Source organism: Glycine max, chromosome 4, assembly GCF_000004515.6.
Source record: "Glycine max cultivar Williams 82 chromosome 4, Glycine_max_v4.0, whole genome shotgun sequence".
Taxonomy (NCBI): Eukaryota; Viridiplantae; Streptophyta; class Magnoliopsida; order Fabales; family Fabaceae; genus Glycine; species Glycine max.
In genome coordinates this window covers 43,986,086-44,006,711 of record NC_016091.4, presented here as the reverse complement: position 1 = coordinate 44,006,711, position 20,626 = coordinate 43,986,086, and the positions used below count along the sequence as shown (strand labels likewise).

Below are 20,626 nucleotides of genomic sequence, written 5' to 3'. Positions count from 1 at the left end.
CCCAATGTATATAACAATTTAGTCAATTTTAATGCGTACTATGTTAGTTAATCTATTTATTTATTTAGTCCATAATGTTTATTAATGTCACATGAGCCAAGTGGGAGAATGTTAGAATTTATGTCTCATGTGAGAGGCATGTGATTTATGTAGGGACTAATGAGTAAATAATTAACGATTAAGGACTAAATTGTAATTGGGCTTTATAGGAGAAGTTTCTAGGGTTAACTGCTACTTGATGGGAGTAGTAGTTATAAAAGGGGGTTAATACCCACTAAGGTGAAATAAGGTCCCATTCTTGACCAGAAAAGTGTTCTCTCTCACTCATAGTCATCACGAATGGAGAGAGGCAGGAAAGAAAGGCTTAAGGAAGTGAAATCTTATTTCTCTCCTCTTTCAAGGAAATCAAAGTGCATCGGAGAGAAGCTCCTATGGAGAAAGGTACAAGTCTTCCCATGGAGAAAGGTACACAACATTATCTATTGTTTATTGATTGTTTGTGAGAATCATAAGTTTCAAGATTCTGTTGTTTCCTATAATTGATAGTCTAGGAAACCCCTTAAGAATTTTACAGTTGAAACTCAGGATAATCTAAATTGAAAAACATACTCACAGCTTGAACTGCATCAGATTCTAGCTTAATAAGATTAATCCTTGATCCAAAGCAAGCTTGAGACCATGAAAAATCGCCCAAAGTTCCATTGAGACAATAAAACATCTTCCAAGGCTATGCATGAAACAATAGATGAATTTGCCACGGTGGTTCCTTATCACCCCTCCACATGCAACATGTTGATCTGAAAGTCTCAAAGCAACATCAATATTCACCTTAATCCATCCTAGGTTGGGAGGAATCCAACAAAGACGGGATATAAGACCAGTGGACAAGGGTTGAATAGAGAAACCAGTATCAAAAGAACTCGTCGCCTTCTAGTATATAAGTGTCCACTCGGCCTTTATTAGTTGTATTTGAAATCCACATGTTATGGAAAATATAAATATTCCTCCTCCTCCAAATCTAGTCCAGAATCATTCCAAATGTTTGATTATGATTCACCCAACTAACAAGATCACCTGCAAAAAAAAAGACGCATTGGTTAGGGGTAAAAACTGTTGCCATGTGATTTGACCAATGTGGCAATCTCTCAATATAGAGAATTGTCTCATCATGATTATGACAAAGGGGACATGTGGAAAACTCAACAACGCCCATCCTCCACCTTCGGTGATTGATCATGATACAAAGCTACCCAATCTTCTAGAGTAGACTTATTATCCTTTCCAAACCCTTCCAATGCCATATAGAGTTGAAGAGAGGAATATTAGGGGAATTATTCTAACAAACCAACTCATTGTATGTAGATCTCACACTGAAAGTATCATCAGTCATGCCTTATTCAAACAAATGGAATGATAGAGTTCATGGGGAAGAAATTGAAACATGAGATTCAAATTCCAGTGTTCATCCTAACTGACAAAATCCCTAACACTATTCAAATCATGATTATCCAATAAAGTAATTTCATTACCTCACAAAGGCCCCATACCTGGAATCCAATCATCAAGCTAGAATAAAGCATCCTTGCCATTACCTAATATCCAAGAACCCCCCCCCCCCCCAATAAATTAGATGGAACCACCTTGCTTCATTTTAATCAAAGGAAGAATATCATGACCACAATTATATTTCTCTCTAACCACTTCAACCCAGAGATGATGGCTCTCCCAGCAAAGATCCCAATCAATGTTACATAAGAAAGCGTTATTTACATGTCTAGCCATTTGTATACTGAATTGTTAGAATTTTATTTCACTTTAGATTCAACTTATAGGACAAGTGTAATCCAATCATAATGTAGTAACTGAACTATCAACCAAGTCGTCTATCAAAGAAATAAAGGAGAAATTTCATGTAATTATTTAACTAAGAATTAGGTTTTTGTATTTTATTTTTTTGTGATTGTTACGAAATAAATAACATAAAATAAAATGTAATAAAAATTAAATAACAAAAAAATAATCAAATAAAGATACATATAGTAAACTTGGATGGTGACGTCGATCTTGATGAATGAATGTTTAGGTTTGAACTTGGAATTTGCTCAATTCACTGTAACTTCATAATTTTCTACTAATCTCTTTTGTTGATCCTCAATTCATTAATGTATTCTACCCTAGCTTCCACAGTTGTAGATTCTAAACTACTTGTCCGATACTCAATCCCTTGATCATACTGACACAAGCAATCATTATTAATGGTCGAGAAATAGTGAGACTTAACCAAGATTATTCTATCCCTAGAGATAATGTCAATCAAGTACTTGATTCATGTTCGGGTTTCAACAAGGTTCGGAAAAGCGCAAGTCAATTCCTGAATTCATCTATAAGATAGTCAATCAAATAAAAGTATTAAGTACGGAAACAAATAAAGAACTCAAGATGAAGTATTGAATTGATAGAATTAAAGTGAAACAAGATTCATCTTTTCATCTCCAAGGTGGAAGGAATTGCATTCAAAAAAATAATACAACTGATAGAATTGCAATTTCAAAGTCTAAAATTAAAAATATTTTTATATATTGTCATCATTATTTTTATATGGTGGTTTTGGTTTTGGAGATTTAACTGCAACAGGGCAGACTATTTTGACTCCTCTATGGTTTATGATGTTAAGATTATGAACACTTTTTTCAAAAAAGGGAAGAACATCTTATAACTTATAAAAGTGGAAGCTCAAGGTCACAAATTGATTTATTTTTTGTTAGAAGTGCTCACAAAAGGGTTTTTAAGGATTGTAAGATGATACCAGGAGAGAGCCTAACCACACAACACAGGGAATTGATTCTTGATATTCAATTCAAAAAATATATATATACAAAAAAAATAGATGAGTCTCAAACCTAAGGGCCAAGTGGTTGCATTTGAAGGGAGACAAACTTTTGACTTTTAAGCAGAATTTATTGGAGAAAGGTAATTGGGAGTTATAAGGCAGTGTTAACCTCATTTGGGATGACATGGCTAAAAGATAAGAAAAAAGTTGCCAAAGCAATCTTGGGTGAATCAAAAGGTTTTGGGTTAAGAGATAAGGAATCTTAGTGATGGGATGAGAAGGTTCAAGAAAGGTTAAAAGCAAAAGAGAGCTTCAAAACCTTGCAGGGGTGCAACAATGCAGAAAATTGGTCAAGGTATTGAAATGCAAGGAATGAAACAAAAAAAGTGGTAAGTGAAGCATGATCCAAAGCATATGAAAAGTTGTATGAGGACCAGGGACAAATAAAACGTAAGATATATAAGCTTGCAGAATATAGAGAAAAGAAGACAAAGGATTTGGATCAAGTAAGATGCATTAAAGATGAAGAAGAGAAGGTTTTGGTTACAAATAAGGATATCAAAGAGAGATGGGATAGTTACTTTTACAAGTTTTTCAATCATGGTCAAGGTCTAGGTACTAATATGGAGGAGTTAAAAATCCAAGATGAGGAAAGAAGTTGGTATTATTACCGAAGAATTCCCATTAGAGAGGTTAAAGAATCTCTTAAAAGGATGGAAAAGGGTAAAGTTGTTGGTCCAGATGGTATCCATATTGAAGTTTGGAAGTGTATGGGGAACAAGGTTTCATTTGGCTCACTAAGTTTTTCAATGAGATTTTGAGATCTAAGAAGATGTGAGATGAGAGGAGGAAGAGTACTTTGGTCCCAATTTTTAATAACAAAGGAGATATCCAAAATTGTGCTAACTAAAGAGGTATAAAAATTATGAGTCACACTATGAAGCTATGTGAAAAGGTAGTTGAACATAGATTAAGAGTAGAAACAAGGATCTTAGAGAATTAATTTGGTTTTACACTTGGGAGGTCTACAACAAAAGTCATTTATCTTATCCGTAAGTTGATGGAAAAGTACAAAAGTAAGGAAAGAAACTTACATATGGTTTTTGTTGACTTGGAAAAAGCTTATGACCGTGTCACAAGAGATGTGTTGTGGAAGACTTTGGAGAAAAAAGGTGTGCGCATGACTTATATCTGAGCTATACAAGACATGCATGAAGGGGTAATTACTAGTGTGAGAACTCCAATAGGTGAAACTAAGGACTTTCCTATTGGGATATGATTACACCAAGGTAGCTTTAAGTCTTTACTTGTTTAGCCTAGTCTTGGATGTGTTTATCAAGGACATACAAAAGATTATCCTTAATTGCAAGCTTTTTGCAGATGATATAATCTTGATTGAGGAATCAAAAGAAGCAGTTAACAACAATCTTGAACTATGGAGGTAGATTTTGGAAACAAAGGGGTTTCTTTTAAGTAAGAGTAAGACAAAATGCATGCACTGCGATCTTAGAAAGAGACAAGAGGATTTGGATCAAAAGTCAAATTCAGGGAAGATGCCATACCACATGTCACACATAGGATGCAAGTAGGATTACTTAAATGGAGAAAAGTATCGGGGGTTATTTGTGACCGAAAAGTGCCTACCAAGCTCAAAGGCAAGTTTTATTGTACAACTGTACGTCCAATTATACTATATGGTAGTGAATGTTGAGCTTTAAAGGGACAACAACATAAGAATAAAGTGGGAGTTGTAGAAATGAGAATGTTAAGATGGATGTGTGATAATACAAGACAAGATAAAATACGAAATGACGTTATATGAAAGAAGATTGGTGTAGCACCCATTGAAGAAAAAATAACAAAAAATCAATTAAAATGATTTGGGCATGTACAAAGAAGGTCACAAAAGGCCCCAATTAGAAGAATGAATGACATGACTTTTAACCAAGAGAAAAGGAAAAAAGGGACACTGAAAAGGACATTGGAGAAACTCATCAAGGGAGACTTGATACTTAGCAATATTTTTGAAACCTTGATTTTAAATTGTATCAAATGGCATCGTGTGATTCATGTAGCCGACCTCACCTAATGGGATAAGACTTAGTTGTTATTGTTGTTGTATGGTTAAAATATTTCATTTTACATTTATTTAAAATATTTTGCATTAGAATTTAATATTATTTTATCATATATTTATGCTTTATATTGTAATTATTTTTTAACAGAGTCTTCAATGAATCTAATACATAATCCTTGCCTTTTACTTTTTTATTTTTATTTTTAAATTTGAAAAAATCAGCATAATATAATATGAAAATATAATATTTTATAACTATTACTATTATTATTATTTAGTATTATTAATTATTAACAATAACTAAATGATTGAAAATAATAACCATTATTTAATCTCATTTAGCAAAAGACATTTGGTGGAATAACCCATGTTCTTGTACAAAGTTTTCATAATTCATAAGAATAATGTAGGTTAAATAGTGATACAACATTCATACATTTTATGGTGTTTTGAACTACTTCTCTATGAACTTTTTTCAGTTCTTTGGCAATACCAGAAACCCGTCGGCTCGTTTCATTTTATGTAAGTTGTGACAGCACCTCATGCTTTATATCACTCACAATTGTTTTTAAGTTCAAATCTTCATCTACTTTGCCCACATTTTTTTTATCAGCAAAAATATCATATATATATATTAGAAAAAGTACCAGGGGTACTAAGAATACAAGATTATGGCTAGGTAGGATGTTAGATCCACTGTTAGGATCCAGGCTAGATACTTTGCCCACATGCCTGGCATGCTTAGCACCATATTCTGCATACGGCAGTTTATCTGCCAAAGCCAAGGCTGTTTCCTGCTGCTTGTTGATGGCATTAACATCCATAGCAGAAGGCTCACTGTCTGGAAAAAAAGCTACACGTCAGTGAAGGAAGAAAAAATAAAATGATGAGGAAAAATACATAGCAACTAAAACCAGGCAGCAATTATGAAAGGAAACTCAACTCATACAGCATGAGGACAATCCGGGGTCAAAAACTCACATGTATAGTTTGTTAAACCATAGGTTAAATATAATTAAACCATTTCCTAAAATCCCGAACTGGTACTTTATACTGTCACTATTTGGAAACAGAAAAACTCACTGGATCAAAACCCCTTAAGTTGTTAGTTATCTACTATCATAAACTGATTAAGAAATGTTGAATTGCTTAAACTGATTAAGAAATGTTGAATTACTTCTCCTCAAAAGATATCACTGCATACTTAGGAAAAATGACCTACTATTGCTGCTGCAACCAGTAAGATCTTCACACAATATAACATGCTCTTATTACAAGAATTGCATGACTACTGAATTGAAAAATTGCATCATACTCAGATAGTAAAAATAACTTCATGATTCACATGTATAAACTCACTCTGACTTAGTAAGCAAAGGGAGGGCGACCAGGCGATAGGAGGATGTTCATGCATCTTTTGCATTCTCATAACACAATTATATAATAGTTGCATTGTCTTAAAATCATCACTTGCCATCTTGGATTTTCCCATTATCAAAGCTGGCAACTTGTTTATGGTTCAGAAAACTAAGATCTTACAGATAAGTTTATAACGAAAACAAAGCAAATACGGTATGAATCATACTTCTAACTACATAGCCACCTTGTCCATATGAATCATTTGTGCACATTTCTAATTGAGACTCCTGTGTGCACAAAATGGAATAAAGTCTTCCTTTCAAACTTTTCTTTTCATGCAAAGGATTTGTCAACTGCCAATTATATTTTCTGCTTAGGAAATGTAGAAGGTCCTGCAGAAGGAACACAATACAAAAAAAGTTAGCAAACCTAAAAGATATGAAAAAAATTGACACAAAGCATGCTATCTTCAAAGACAAGTAATGTCTAGTTTTTCCCACAGGTACCCAAAAAAAATTATTGCTAAGTAACTAAACTCAGATTGGGAATTAAGTACTTACTCAAACCAGGGATGTCATCAATAATTTTTTTAGGAATACCAGCTTCTTTCTGCATGTTGCAAATTAACTTTTTATTTTTAATGCTTAATATATTTCTAAAATTAAATAAATGTTTGATTAAAATAATTGACCACAGTTTCACAAGATGACAGAACCAAGAGAACAAAAAAAAATTATAATATGTTGCCTCCTACCTTGCAGTAACAACAGAAACCACTTTCCAGGTATTTCCTGCTGGATGTCGGCATATATATTTCTGTCATTTGAATAAGTAATATTTAGGCCAAAATTTTGTGAACGAGATCGAACATTTGAGAGACACTATGAGCATGTTTCCCATCCCAATCAACGATCAGCATTTTTTTAAGGGAGGGCTTAAGGGCACAGACTACCACCAACTAAACAAGGGGTTGAAACCCAACAATATCATGTAGCAGCAAATAGAAACACTCAAAACTCACTCTAATGTACTGGACTACTGGTATTCCCAGGCCAATTGAAATGCAGATGCAACAGCCGAGTTAAAATATCAGTTGTGCCAAGATTGTGGGAAAAATCACCCTTTCATTGCTCATAGTGGTCCCTGTAAAGTTCTCCACAGCTAGTTGTAATTGAGCCATCCACTTTACAATAATGATCAGTTTTTAAAATTAAAATAACAATATCAATAAATTAAACAATTATAATTAAAATCAACTCAGGGTAGGACTGCCTCATATAGCATTACAAAATCCCCCAATTCAACTATTCAATGTTCAACGAGAAGATCATAGGTTGGTTGTTTCCAGCATTCCTTGCTAATGCAGGCCACGTATGAATCAGTTTCCAAATAACTATTGTTGAACTCCACTACACAACCCATGTAGCTTTTGTTTTGGAAGTTAATGAGTCGTTTTTCCTTTCTTGAGGCTGCATTTTCGAAAGCTTTCTCTTGGTCACTGTCTGTCACCTGTGGATCTTACAAGGTGTCAATAAGTCTGCTAACAACTTAGGTGTGGGTAAAAGGACTTGGCAGTTAATTCCCAGTATCACATCCAATTCGTTCAACCGGAAATTTAATGCGATGCTAGAGCAATTAAGCCCACTTTTTTTAATCTCTAGCACAGTATTCCCTTCAATTCAATAGGCATTGTGTTGATTGCACATTATCAAGCTTACCAGTAATCTCTGCAGGAGCAGAACCCATCCTTGAAATGATGAAACCTAGTTGTATCTCTAACTATGATTTCTCTTCCTTCTATAGTTGAGATGTACTTGGTTGCAGAGTGGCAATCTCCACAGACTCTCAAGTTTTTGAACACCCGGATTGGAACCCCTAATGGTACCTTTAAAAGGCCAAATGCAATTGCCAGCTTCTCACTATGCCATAAAAGAAGCTGTTCTTTCAGCTCCTCTCCCACATCATGCAACACAAATTCAAGATCAGGCACATAACCAGCCAACTTCATTTTCTTCTCCAAGTCTTTTAGTTTCTCATGTATAGAAGCCAATTCAGGGTGCAATCTATCACTTGATCTAAACCCATGCACCACACTGTTTATTTCAATCCAACTATATCCAGGTATCTTCACTACATTATTGTCTTTCATTGATCTTCGGATACTAGCAACATGGTCCCATCTGTTTTGTGCTGCATAAACATTAGCCAATTGAACATATCCAGTTGCAATAGTTGGATCAAGCTCAAGCAGATTCTTGGCAGCAAATTCGGCCAGGTTTAAGTTTTTATGGATCCTACAAGCACCCAGAAGTGTTCCATAAATGGCAGGATGGGGCTTAAATGGCATACTTTTTATCAAATCCACAGCCTCAGATAACTTTCCAGCTCGACCAAGAAGGTCAACCATGCATGCATAGTGTTCTGGCTTAGTTTCAATTCCAAAATCCCTTCTCATTGTGTTAAAATATTGGACACCAAGATCCACCAATCCTGCGTGGTTACAAGCTAACAATACTGCAACAAAAGTAATCCAATCTGGCTTCAAGCCTTCCTTTTTCATCTCATCAAACAAACGAAGAGCTTTTTTGCCAGCCCCATGTTGAGCATATCCAGAAATCATTGCATTCCAGCACACTACATCTTTCCGTGGAATCTGGATGAATAACTCCCAGGCATCCTTTAGATCCCCACACTTGGAATACATGCTAACCAATGAAGTCCCAGCTGTCGTATCACTACTCAAAGGACATTTACAAACTAACTGATGAACCTGCTTACCCAACTGCAATGCTGACAAATTACTACAACCCAACAAGACACTAGTCAAGCTCAAAGCATTAGGCTTAACCCCAGTTTCTAACATTGTCCTGAATAGCCTTAACCCATCCTCTGCCCTCCCATTCTCAACATACCCAGCAATCATAGCATTCCATGTCACCAATGTCCTCATTGACATTTCCTGAAACAATCTTTCTGCTAATTCAACCCTCCCAAACTTCATGTACCCAGTGATCATGGCAGTCCACGTGATCACACTCCTCATAGGCGCAGCATAAAAACACTCCACAGCAGCATCCAAGTCCCCACAAGCTACATATCCAGACACCATGGCACTCCACGACACACAGTTTTTCTCCGGCATTGCCGAGAACAACCTCCGAGCCTCACCCATGAGTCCAACCTGAGCCAATGCGGAAATCATGGTGTTCCACGATGCAACATCCTTCAAAGGCATGCTGTCAAAGAAGCCACGGGCATCATGGACACCCAAATGGTGCCAATGACACGCCAACATGATGTTATACGAAACAGTGTTTGGTTGGGGAATTTTCTCAAACAGTTGACGAGCGTATTCGAAATGGCCGGGTTTCTTGGCAAAGGCGGCAAGGATAGAGTTCCACGTAACCGTGGACTTCACTTTCATGTCCTCAAACACACGAACAGCGGAATCTATGTCACCGCACCGAACGTAGCTGGCGATGAGCTTGTTGGAGGCAATGACGTTATTATTGTTGAACTCATGTTGATGGGTGTGTGAGGAAACATACTTGCTTAGTGTAACAAAGGACGAGGTTAACAAAGGGCTTCGCTTCTTCCTCCTCAATAATCGTAAACAATACATGGATCAATCAATGGATTACTATAATGGTTGTTAATATCGTGAGTTGGATCATATAATATAATCGCACGACATCACGCGTCAAGAACAGAGCTTGGGTCTCTCTTCTCAAACAGACAGAACGTGCGTAAGCTCCACCTCGCACCGCTATTGCCGCCGTCGTATCTGGGTTGGCCACTGTTACCGTCGCTTTTGGGTTTCGCCACTACCGCTGCAGAGGGTTGTTGCCGCCGCGCGTTGGACTTGGGTCTCTCTCACGCAGTCACTCGTGTCTGTCAGTTTATCTTTCTTTAACTTCTTTTGCTGAATCGTTCAACTTCAAAGTTAAAAGAGAGATTACTAGAAGCGTTTGAATAAAATGTGTACTGTGTTACTAGAAAGGCTGAAAAAGTTTATTGTGAACGGTGCCCATAGTTCGACAGTCGCACCGTAGCGACAATCAGTTAACCGCGGCTGATGTGGCAGATTTATACTATTTTATTGTTGCGATATTTTTATTTATTTAAAAATAAAATAAAAAAGAAAACAGAGAGTCGGCAAATGAGGAACTGAAAATTGAAGAAGAAAGAGAAGATGTTACTAAGTGCATCGGGCATGGTGCACCCAGCACTTAAAAACGAAAAAGATTGAAATACTCTTATAAGTACATCTATTGTTAAACCACTTACACCTCTTCCTCAAGAAAATAACTAAATGAATGGTACGCTTCAATGGTGGTGTCTTTGGCTAACCATCTGAAAAGATTTTCTTGCATTGAAAGTGGAAAATGACAAAAAGCAAAAAACGCAACGGAGAAAATGAAGAAATAAAGAAAAAGGTGAACTTGGGACACACTATTGCGAGCAGAGAGCAAAGCAAAAGGAGGAGGAAATAAGTATATAAACAAAATAAATTCAATGAGACATTCAAAAAAATTAGGAATACGTAAAAGAAAAGATTTGCAACATTAACTGGTTAATTTTTTAAACCACGGTCTAAAGATACCAAGAAAAAAGACTGTAGTTGGCGTGCGCATCCTTGCTTGCAGCAACTGCTTCTAGAACGAATTGGTCTCGTCCATAAGAGATAAATAATAGAGGAGTTTGATTCGTTTGAAGAATATGTAATAAGTGAAATTAGAGACTTAATTAGTAAGTTAGTTGTCACTAAGAGGGTATAAATAAACGTCCTTATGTACATTCTCATTCATTTATGAATAAAGTTCAGAATTGTTCATCTTATTCTTTGAGAATAGAGAGTGAGTGAGGGTTCAATTGGGTAATTCTATTCCCAATTGTTACATTGGTATCAGATTAGCTCGGTGACGATAGTGACCACGAAGGAACTCGAGACTCGCATGGAATTCTATGAAAACAATCTCTCTGATCATCAAGAATCCATGCAGAAAACATTGGAAACAGTGCAGGTATTGATTGAAAGCCTCACAGCAGCAATCGCAGCGATGAACGCTGGCAAGAAAATCACGAACGATGAAGATCATCACAATGAAATGCCAGAAATGGTTCTTTCAATAGCTGATAGAGCGCAGATTCCATTTTCGTCCTTTGATGGCTCCAACTTTCGAGAGTGGAAAGCAAAAGCAGAATAATTTTTTGAATTGGAGGGTACCCCTGAAGAACAAAGAAGTCGTTTGTTATTACTATCAATGGGTGGTAAAGCCTTTGCGTGGCAAAGACATTACATGCAGAACAACAATAACAAAGGGAATTCTTGGCAACAAATCATTCACGATGCGGGAAGCAGATTCGACACGGGTGCATTCGATGATCCAATAGCAGAAATTGCAAGATTGAAGCAAGATGGCCCCTTGATTGATTACCTGGAAAACTTTGACACATTGTTAGCTCAAGTATTAATTACAGAAGATTTAGCATTAAGTTTCTTTCTTTCTGGGTTAAACCTTGAGCTTGAGAAATCAGTTAGGGTTCATAGGTCAAAGACAATTCAAGAAGCTATACGAATTGCAAGATTACAAGAGGGGGTCCTTCAAGAAATGGCAAAGAAATTCTCACCAGCAAAATCGTAAGTTCCGAATCTCAAGTCAGATATACAAGATCTTGGTCTTCTACATCTCCCCAAACTAAAAGTTATCCAATCACCACCTTACAACAAAGTCAATCTCAAAATCTTACATTTTCAACACTGTCAATAGATTCTAATGTATCATCCACAAATCTCAGCTCTAGGAAGCAAATTAGTGAATGAATTGCAAAGGGACTATGTAGAATTTGTGGTGAAAAATGGGATAGGGATCATAAGCAACGATGTAACGAATGGGGTAAACTAACTGTTATTTTCAGTACATAAGATAATATGACTACTAAATTTACATCTAAAGATGAATGGGAGCAGGAAATTGAATTAGTAGAACAAAGTCTGGATTTAATTAGGGATGCAGATGTTCATATATCCCTTAATGGATTACAAGGTGTAGCTGGGGGGAACACCCTGCAAATGACAGGCTTAATTAAGAAACAACCAGTGCCTTTTTTAATGGACACTGGAAGTACACACAACTTCATTAGTGCCAAGTGGGTAAAATCACTCGGACTTAAGTCTCAAAGCATAAAAAATTTTCCAGTTATGATTGCATCTAATAAACAAATGGTTATTACTAGAAGTTGTACTCAGGTAGAATGGCGGTTTGGTGATCATATTTTTCAAGCTGATTTTTTAGTTTTGCCTAGCAGTATTTTTGGGGTGATTCTGGGTATGCAGTGGTTCAAGACACTAGGTGACATCAACTGGAATTGTGATCAGCTGACAATGCGGTTTCAACATCAAGGAAAATTGGTCTGCTTACAAGGTGAACAAATTTCAGAGAACATCATGGAATTGCCAGGCCATGTTAGTAGCACTGCAAGGACCAGTTTGCTATGATGAGATATCGGTGGAGGATCACAAGTTGACTCAAGAACAGGAATCTAAATTGCATCAGTTGTTAGAGACATACCAGCAGCTATTCAATGAGCCCACAACGTTGCCCCCCAAAAGACGGTATGATCACAAAATCTCCTTCTTTACTGATAAACCATTTTGTTTGAAACCATACAGGTATCCACATGCTCAAAAGGAGGAAATAGAAAGACAAGTTAAGGCTTTACTCAATACTGGGTTTATCAGAGAAAGTGGAAGCTGCTATGCATCGCCATTAGTTTTGGTTAAAAAGAAAGATGGCTCATGGAGATGTTGCACTGATTTCAAAAAATTAAATGTTTTGACAATAAAGAACAGGTTCCTTATGCCTTTAATAGAAGATCTATTGGATGAATTAAATGGTGCGAGTTACTTTTCTAAACTGGACTTACGAAGTGGATACAACCAAGTCAGAATGGTAGAGGAAGACATTCATAAAACTGCCTTTAGAACCCATAGTGGGCACTATGAATGGGTTGTGTTACCTTTTAGACTTAGCAATGCACCAGCCACATTTCAAAATCTGATGAATGATATTTTCAGGGAGCACCTTAGGAAGTTCATTTTGGTTTTCTTTGATGACATCTTAGTCTATACCAAGACATGGTCAGAACACATTCAATGCATGCACACTACACTACAAATACTACAAGAACGCAACTTGGCACTCAACTACAAAAAATGCAGCTTTGGAACAACCAAAATCAATTACTTGGGACATTTGATTTCTGTCAAAGGGGTGCATCCAGATCCTGATAAAATTAAGGCAATCCAACAGTGGCCAAGACCTGAGACAGTCAAAGAATTAAGAGGATATTTAGGTCTTTCAAGCTACTATAGAAGATTTATTCAGAACTATGGGAAGCTTGCTGATCCACTTACACAACTAATGCAGAAGGACATTGAGTTCAGATGGACAGAAGACACTAAATCAGCATTTGCTAAATTGAAACAGGCCTTGACATCTGCTCCGGTATTAGCTTTACCAGAATTTGGTCAACCTTTCACAGTCGAAACAGATGCTTCAAGAGTAGGTATTGGTGTTGTACTTCTTCAAAAAAACCACCCAATAGCCTACATTAGCAAAGCCATGGGCCTAAAGTATCAATTACTCTCAGCCTATGAGAAAGAATTCTATGCTATATTATTTACTGTGAAGAAGTGGCAACACTACTTCCTTGGACAACACTTCATAATCAAAACTAATCAAAAAGCATTAAAGCACCTTCTTAAGCAACCTCCAACAACCTTGATGCAGAATTAGGGATTAGAGAAACTCATGGGATTGGATTTCAGTATTGAGTATAAAAAAAGGAAAAGAAAATGTGGTAGCTAATGCACTGTCAAGGCAGAACCAAGGAAGCATAGCAGCAATCTTCCAAGTCATATCTCAGTTACTAAGGAAGGTCAAGGATTCATGGAAAGTTGATACAAAATTACATAAGATAGTGGAAAAAATCAGGATAAATCAGGGTTCTTACAAGCAATACACATTTGATGGCACATTTCTTAGAAGAAAAGGAAAAGTGGTAATCGGAGCAGATCTACAAATGAAAGAAGGGATCATGCATCATTACCACAACACTGTAACTGGAGGACATTCAGGGGACGATCTAACATATAGGAGGATTAAAGAACAATTTTATTGGAAGGGATTGCAGAGGGAGGTTAGGAAGTGGGTGCTGGAATGCCATATCTGCCAAAAAAATAAACCATTGTTACAAATGCCTACTGGATTGCTTCAGCCATTATCTGTCCCAGATAGAGCTTGGAAGTCCATTTCAATGGATTTTATTGTGAGGCTCCCTAAATCTAATGGAATGACAGTTATCTTTGTGGTTTGTGACAGATACACAAAGTATGCTCATTTTATACCATTAGCTCACCCTTTTGGAGCAGCTAAAATAGGAGAAGTATTTATGGACACCATTGTAAGATTACATGGTTGGCCATCCGAGATCATTTCTGATAGGGATAGCATCTTTATAAGTGCTTTATGGTCTGAGTTGATGCAACAACATGAAGTTAAATTGCTTAAATCCACAGCCTTCCACCCTCAAACAGATGGACAAACAGAGGCATTAAACAAGACTGTAGAAGGATACTTGAGGTGTGTTACCGGTGAATTACCTAAGAAATGGACAAAATATATAGCCTTGGCAGAATTATGGTATAACACTAAGTTTCATACAACTATCAAGATGACACCATTTGAAGCACTATATGGCTACCCTCCTCCTATGCCAAATATTACAGTAACTTATACGGTAAAAACCAGACAACAAATAACAAAGCTTCTACAGGACAATTTAACAAAGGCTCAGGAGAGGATGAAGAAGTATGTTGATCTCAAAAGGGTAGACAAAGAATTCAACTGTGGAGACTTCATTTACTTGAAAATACAACCATACAAGCAACTAAGTTTGGCAAATTCAGCATTCCACAAGCTGGCTGCAAAGTACTATGGACCTTTCAAAGTAGTAGAAAGAGTGGGCAAAGTAGCATACAAACTTGAGTTACCTGCTGGAACAAGAATACATGATGTATTTCATGTTTCGCTGCTAAAAGAACATCATGGTCCTGACATAGCATCACAAGAACTACCACTGTACAATGAGGAGGGTGAATTTGTACCACAACCACTAGTAGTTCTAGATAGAAGAATGAAGAAAAAGGGCAACAGTGCTGTCACAGAGGTATTGATTCAATGGCAACATACCAACCCAGAAGATGCAGTTTGGAAGGAATTACACAGTATGCAACACCAATTTCCAGATTTTGATTAGAGAGCTAACAGGTCTTGAGGACAAGTCCTATGTTTGAAGAGGGGGAAAGTTGTAATAAGTGAAATTAGAGGCTTGATTAGCAAGTTAGTTGTCATTAAGAGGGTATAAATAAACGCCCTTATGTTTATTCTCATTCATTCATGAATAAAGTTCAGAATTGTTCCTCATATTCTTTGAGAATAGAGAGTGAGTGAGGGTTCGATTGGGTAATTCTATTCCCAATTATTACAGAATATAATGAAAGAGAGGTAGAAGAAGAAAATTGGGTAATTCTATTCCCAATTATTACAGAATATAATGAAAGAGAGGTAGAAGAAGAAAAAAGAAATAACAAAGAAGAACAATCCGCTTTCCTTCAATATATATATATATATATATATATATATATATATATATATATATATATATATATATATATATATATATATATATAATATTGAAATTATGCTTAGATTAAAAATTATTTTTTTAATGTTTAAAAAATAAGAATTTGAGATAAATTAATAATATAAAGTAAAGTAGACTTCAATTGGGTTGTATTAAAATTTTAAAGGAGGTAAGAATAACAATAATTTGAACGCAAATATATAATTTAAGTATAGTTATTATTATACTTTATTGTTTAGAATATTATAATATATAATCAAAAGTATATTGAAGTACGGTAAGAGTTGCATAACTTAGTGGTGAAAACACCAATCAAAGTATCTACGATGCTTGGTGTTAAACTTTAGTTTAATAGACACAACCAATAGTAAAGAACACCATTCTAGTATGGTACTCGTGGAGACACACAGATAAGCTATAAAATCAAATGTATAATAGAATTGCATATATTTAGTGGTAAGTGTGTAAAACTTAATAAATGAGAATAAAAAATAATATGATTGAGATATGTAATATATTTTATAAAATAATATTGTCTATTTAGTTTGGATAATATCTATGGTTACTCATGTTTTAAAATTTTATAAACAATAAAATACATATTTTTTGTCTAATTTTAAATCTAAAACTAATTTTGAATATAATTAAATTGAATGTCATAAAATTATAATCTTAGGTAATTTAAAACTAACTTTAAATATAACTAAATTGTTATTGTAAACTGTGGTAGACAATATATATTTATAGAAAAAAATCTTTGATAGGGAGAGCAAATAATTTTCTGTATTTGAATCAGATGATAATATTCTTTACTTGAGTTATAGTTCTACATGGATTCCTACCAAAAACTAAAGAAGTAGTTCAAGTCGTTGTACCTAGCAACAATAGATCCCTCACCAAAGAAAAAAATAGCAAAAAAATTACACTTTACCCATGATATTATATATGAGTAAACTTGATATTTAATCGTTATAGAATATGTTCAATCATTTTGTTAGCTAAAGACTTACATATAGTTTGAATGTGTCTATTAAAATCCTTCTCAATAATAATAATAATAATTCATAGTAGTAACATAAAAAGGTGGAATCATTTAATGAAAATTAGGTTTTTCTTGGTATGTGCAGCCCGACCTTTGGATGATAACATTGGCTGCTTAACACCCAGCTCTCACGCATTCTTCAATGGATTTCTGATCAACCAATTGTGAAAGAAATCCTCCCACAAAAGCATCTCCTACAAACACAAAAGAATACAAGTCCATAACATTATCAATTTTTTAAGTTTCCACAAACATTTAGAATAGACAAAATCAGAATCTAGCTTGTCACTATCATCAAGATGCAATATCTATGTATTGGTTGTATGACTATGATTTACTATTCAAAGCATTTTATGAGCAAACCAATTGCCTATAAACTTAACTACACATGTAACTTTAACATTTAAATACTAAAAGCAATAGATTTGTACCTGCTCCATTTGTATCAACTAATTTGCCTTTAGGTAGTAGTATCACAGGGTATAATTTCATTTTCTCATCCTCAACAACACAAACAAGATTTGCACCTTGGGTGATAACGATAATACTTTTATGTTTTTATGATGCTTTTGGCAAGTGAGAAATCTTCAAAGCTATTTCCTCAACATTATCAGTATGCTCAATAATACAATAGGAAAAGAGTCAAAATACATGACAAATTAAAAACAAAAATGGCAAGCCTTTAGACCTGCTAATTAATGATTACCTCTGAGCCTTGAGCTTTAGAAAATGTTTTTGCTTCATTCTCATTTCCAAAAACGTTGTCCATATATCTAAATCCCAAAATGAACATTATTAAGATCAATATGTAAAATTTTGTTTCTTTGAATTTAACAAAGAAGGATCCTTATGGCATAACTTTGTCTAGTGCACCCTTGAAGAACTCACAGATAAAGGTAGCAAAAAGGTTCATCATGAAGATTTGCATACAAGAATAGAATACTTAATCTGCAAAATGCTACGGATCGATCATGTTTCTTTAAAATATACTTCAATATGGGAGGGAAAAATACTCACCAAGTTTGCTCCTTATACCATATTGTAAATCCTTTAATTTCATTCACTCAATCACTCAATTATTTCCAAATAACTATCCAAAAGACAACTAAAATTATCTTCTGGCATTGAAGAACAATGAAATCACCTATTGAGAAACCTCCAATAAATAAATTTCTCATTTCAATATGAAAAATTACAATAATAACATCACCAAATGTGGTTGTTTTGCCTGGGATAATGATGTTATTCCATCAATCCACAAAAACAAACACTGATAAAACATCCATGTAAAAACAAATCAAGAAAATTAGCATGTTAGCTATGAAGGCTAGATAACTGGTTGCATGTATCCATCCAATATTTTGAGTACATTGCCACTTTGAAATGTTAGTCATTCCTCTAATTTGGGTAACTTCTAATGTAACTTGTCAAATGAAGCTAAAGCTCGTGTTTATTCTTAATGATGACGTGGTCTTTGAACCACACTTACAAATATAAAGAAATTAGTAATTAACAATTTTAATTTTTTCTTCAGTATAAAAGACTGACAAAATGCATACCCTTATCAAGAAAGTAATAATAAGAACTTGCTTACACTAATCTTCCAGTTTTGCTAGTTTCTCTAATTGTTCTGCCTTCATATCTTGCTTTGCAGTTTTCTGCCATGGGTTGCCAAAAAATTTAATCCTAACTTCTACAACTTCTTCCATACCTAAGCTTCAAAGAAAAGAAAACAAAATAAGTGAGAAATAAAACACATAAAATTGAGTCCAAAAATCATACATCATTCTAAACTTGGCCACTAAAAAAAGTTAAACTATATTCTAAATGTAGCGTGATAGTGAGTATGCACTGAATGTAACGTTAATATTTAAAAAACCAACCAATAAAGCTTGTCAATGAAAATTTCAAAGTTCATTTGGATATTAAATCAAACACATAACTTGCAACTCGTGAATCAGTCCAAAACGAATAAAAAAACACAATATCATTCAAACAATATGTACAAAGACCTGTATAACATTATCCAGATAAAACATTAAAAGAACAAATGAGTAGAAATCTTTTCTGCATAGCCAAAGAAAATCTCAATACATTTGGACATTTAACTAAACACTTAGCTTTCAACCCGCAAAGTAGTACATAATAAAATCAAATAAATATTTAGCTACCATAACCCATCAATAAAGCCACACCAAAATCAATGGAACAACAAAAACTAATAAAATCATATGAGTGAAGCATTAAAAGAAAAAGAAATAGATGAAAAAAAGAGAAATAAGGGAGAGAAGAGGAATGAATCATGTATATAGAGAACAAGATATCCATTTTTATATATAAATTTATTCTGCACTACCAAATAGTTGGAAAGAGAAATGTGAAGACTTACCAAAAGTAGATAACTCTTAAGTTGTTATCGTCGGACTTTAAATTGATACCAACATTTTTCTGAATAAATCGTGTTTTCTCATCTTCCTTTATTACCAAATACAAAAATAGATTCAGAAAAGAAATGGGAAGAGAAAGATAAAGCGAAAAGAGAAATGGGAGAAACTTGGTACTAATTTTTAAAATATTAAGAAAGTGGAAGCCGAGAACATTCAACTTAGACAAACACTACATAAGCTTAATCGAATTTAATCTTCATACTAAACAGACACACATGCAGAAATATATATTGAACAAAATAAATGAAGAACATGTATGGAAGATTTTTGAAGAACAAAATACAAACCCAAAGTGTTGTCACACAAAGAAAAATAGGTAAAAACTTTCATAGACTGGAAATCTCATCATTATAACAAATTTTCGCGGTTGAATTAAAGGACCTTTAGCTAGAACCTACATAATAATAATAATAACAATAATTAAACAAAACCAAAAAAATTACACAATTTAAAACAAATATGCTCATAATACGTTACAAAATTAAACTTCAATTACAATGATGCGTACCTACCTCATAGTCATATCTAGAAAAGAAAAATCTTTCATAAGCTACCCAATGTGATATGTATATATAAACTATCCCAAGACTTGCTAAGGAACTAACCCAAGACTTTCAAAGAAAAAAAAATTAAAACTTGCTAAGGAACTAACCCAAACTTTCAAAGAGATATATTGTTTTACCAAAAGCAACACATGTGAATTCAAAGATTAAAGTTGGACATTTAGGCAAATTCTTCTCGTTAGAAGTATTGGTAGTTTTCACTTGAATTTCATCCAATTGCTCTAACCTTGATTCCTTCACACCTAACCCACATAAATAGAAACTCATAATTAGTGACAATAGCAATATTTGTTGCATCCTTCATAAAAAGGAAATTTCATACTAAAACCATCATGACTTGATTATGCTAGAAATCATAATGGAATTTGGGTGAGGCATTTTGTCAAACACCTCATAAGCAAAACAGATTTCAACATTTCATCAACGGTGTTCAACAATATCCATTTGTTGAGATGGTGCATGGGAGATAAGATTTTGAAATTATAAAAAAAGAGTGGATTGACAAAAATGGCTTCCAATTGAACAAATGTCAATTTTTTAGGTTGTCCAATTTTGTAAAATGAACAACCTATTGTTTTGCTTATAATAAAAGTAGAAATG

At 34.6% G+C, this 20,626-nt stretch overlaps 1 protein-coding gene and 1 pseudogene across 2 annotated transcripts; both read right to left on the bottom strand.

The window, feature by feature from the left end:
• Window positions 1-6,398: 6,398 nt before the first annotated feature.
• LOC100793742 (pentatricopeptide repeat-containing protein At4g16835, mitochondrial) lies at window positions 6,399-10,815 on the bottom strand. Of its 2 annotated transcripts, none has more exons than XM_041014920.1 (3): window positions 7,021-10,815; window positions 6,827-6,875; window positions 6,399-6,658 (listed from the first exon to the last, which is right to left on the bottom strand). In XM_041014920.1, the coding sequence occupies exon 1, from the start codon at window positions 9,886-9,888 to the stop codon at window positions 7,981-7,983; it is 1,908 nt and encodes a 635-aa protein (XP_040870854.1). In that variant the 5' UTR covers window positions 9,889-10,815; the 3' UTR covers window positions 6,399-6,658; window positions 6,827-6,875; window positions 7,021-7,980. The 2 variants fall into 2 exon arrangements, with proteins under 2 accessions (XP_040870854.1, XP_014630274.2); XM_014774788.2 differs by lacking the exon at window positions 6,827-6,875 and having other exon boundaries at window positions 7,021-7,082; window positions 7,288-10,815.
• A 6,252-nt stretch (window positions 10,816-17,067) lies between these two features.
• Window positions 17,068-17,935, bottom strand: LOC100792681 (adenosine kinase 1-like; annotated as a pseudogene).
• Between the last annotated feature and the right edge of the window lie 2,691 nt (window positions 17,936-20,626).

Bases quoted from the DNA above. Each gene is read 5' to 3' on its own strand.
- LOC100793742 (XM_041014920.1), bottom strand. From the start codon at position 9,888: ATGTATTGTTTACGATTATTGAGGAGGAAGAAGCGAAGCCCTTTGTTA.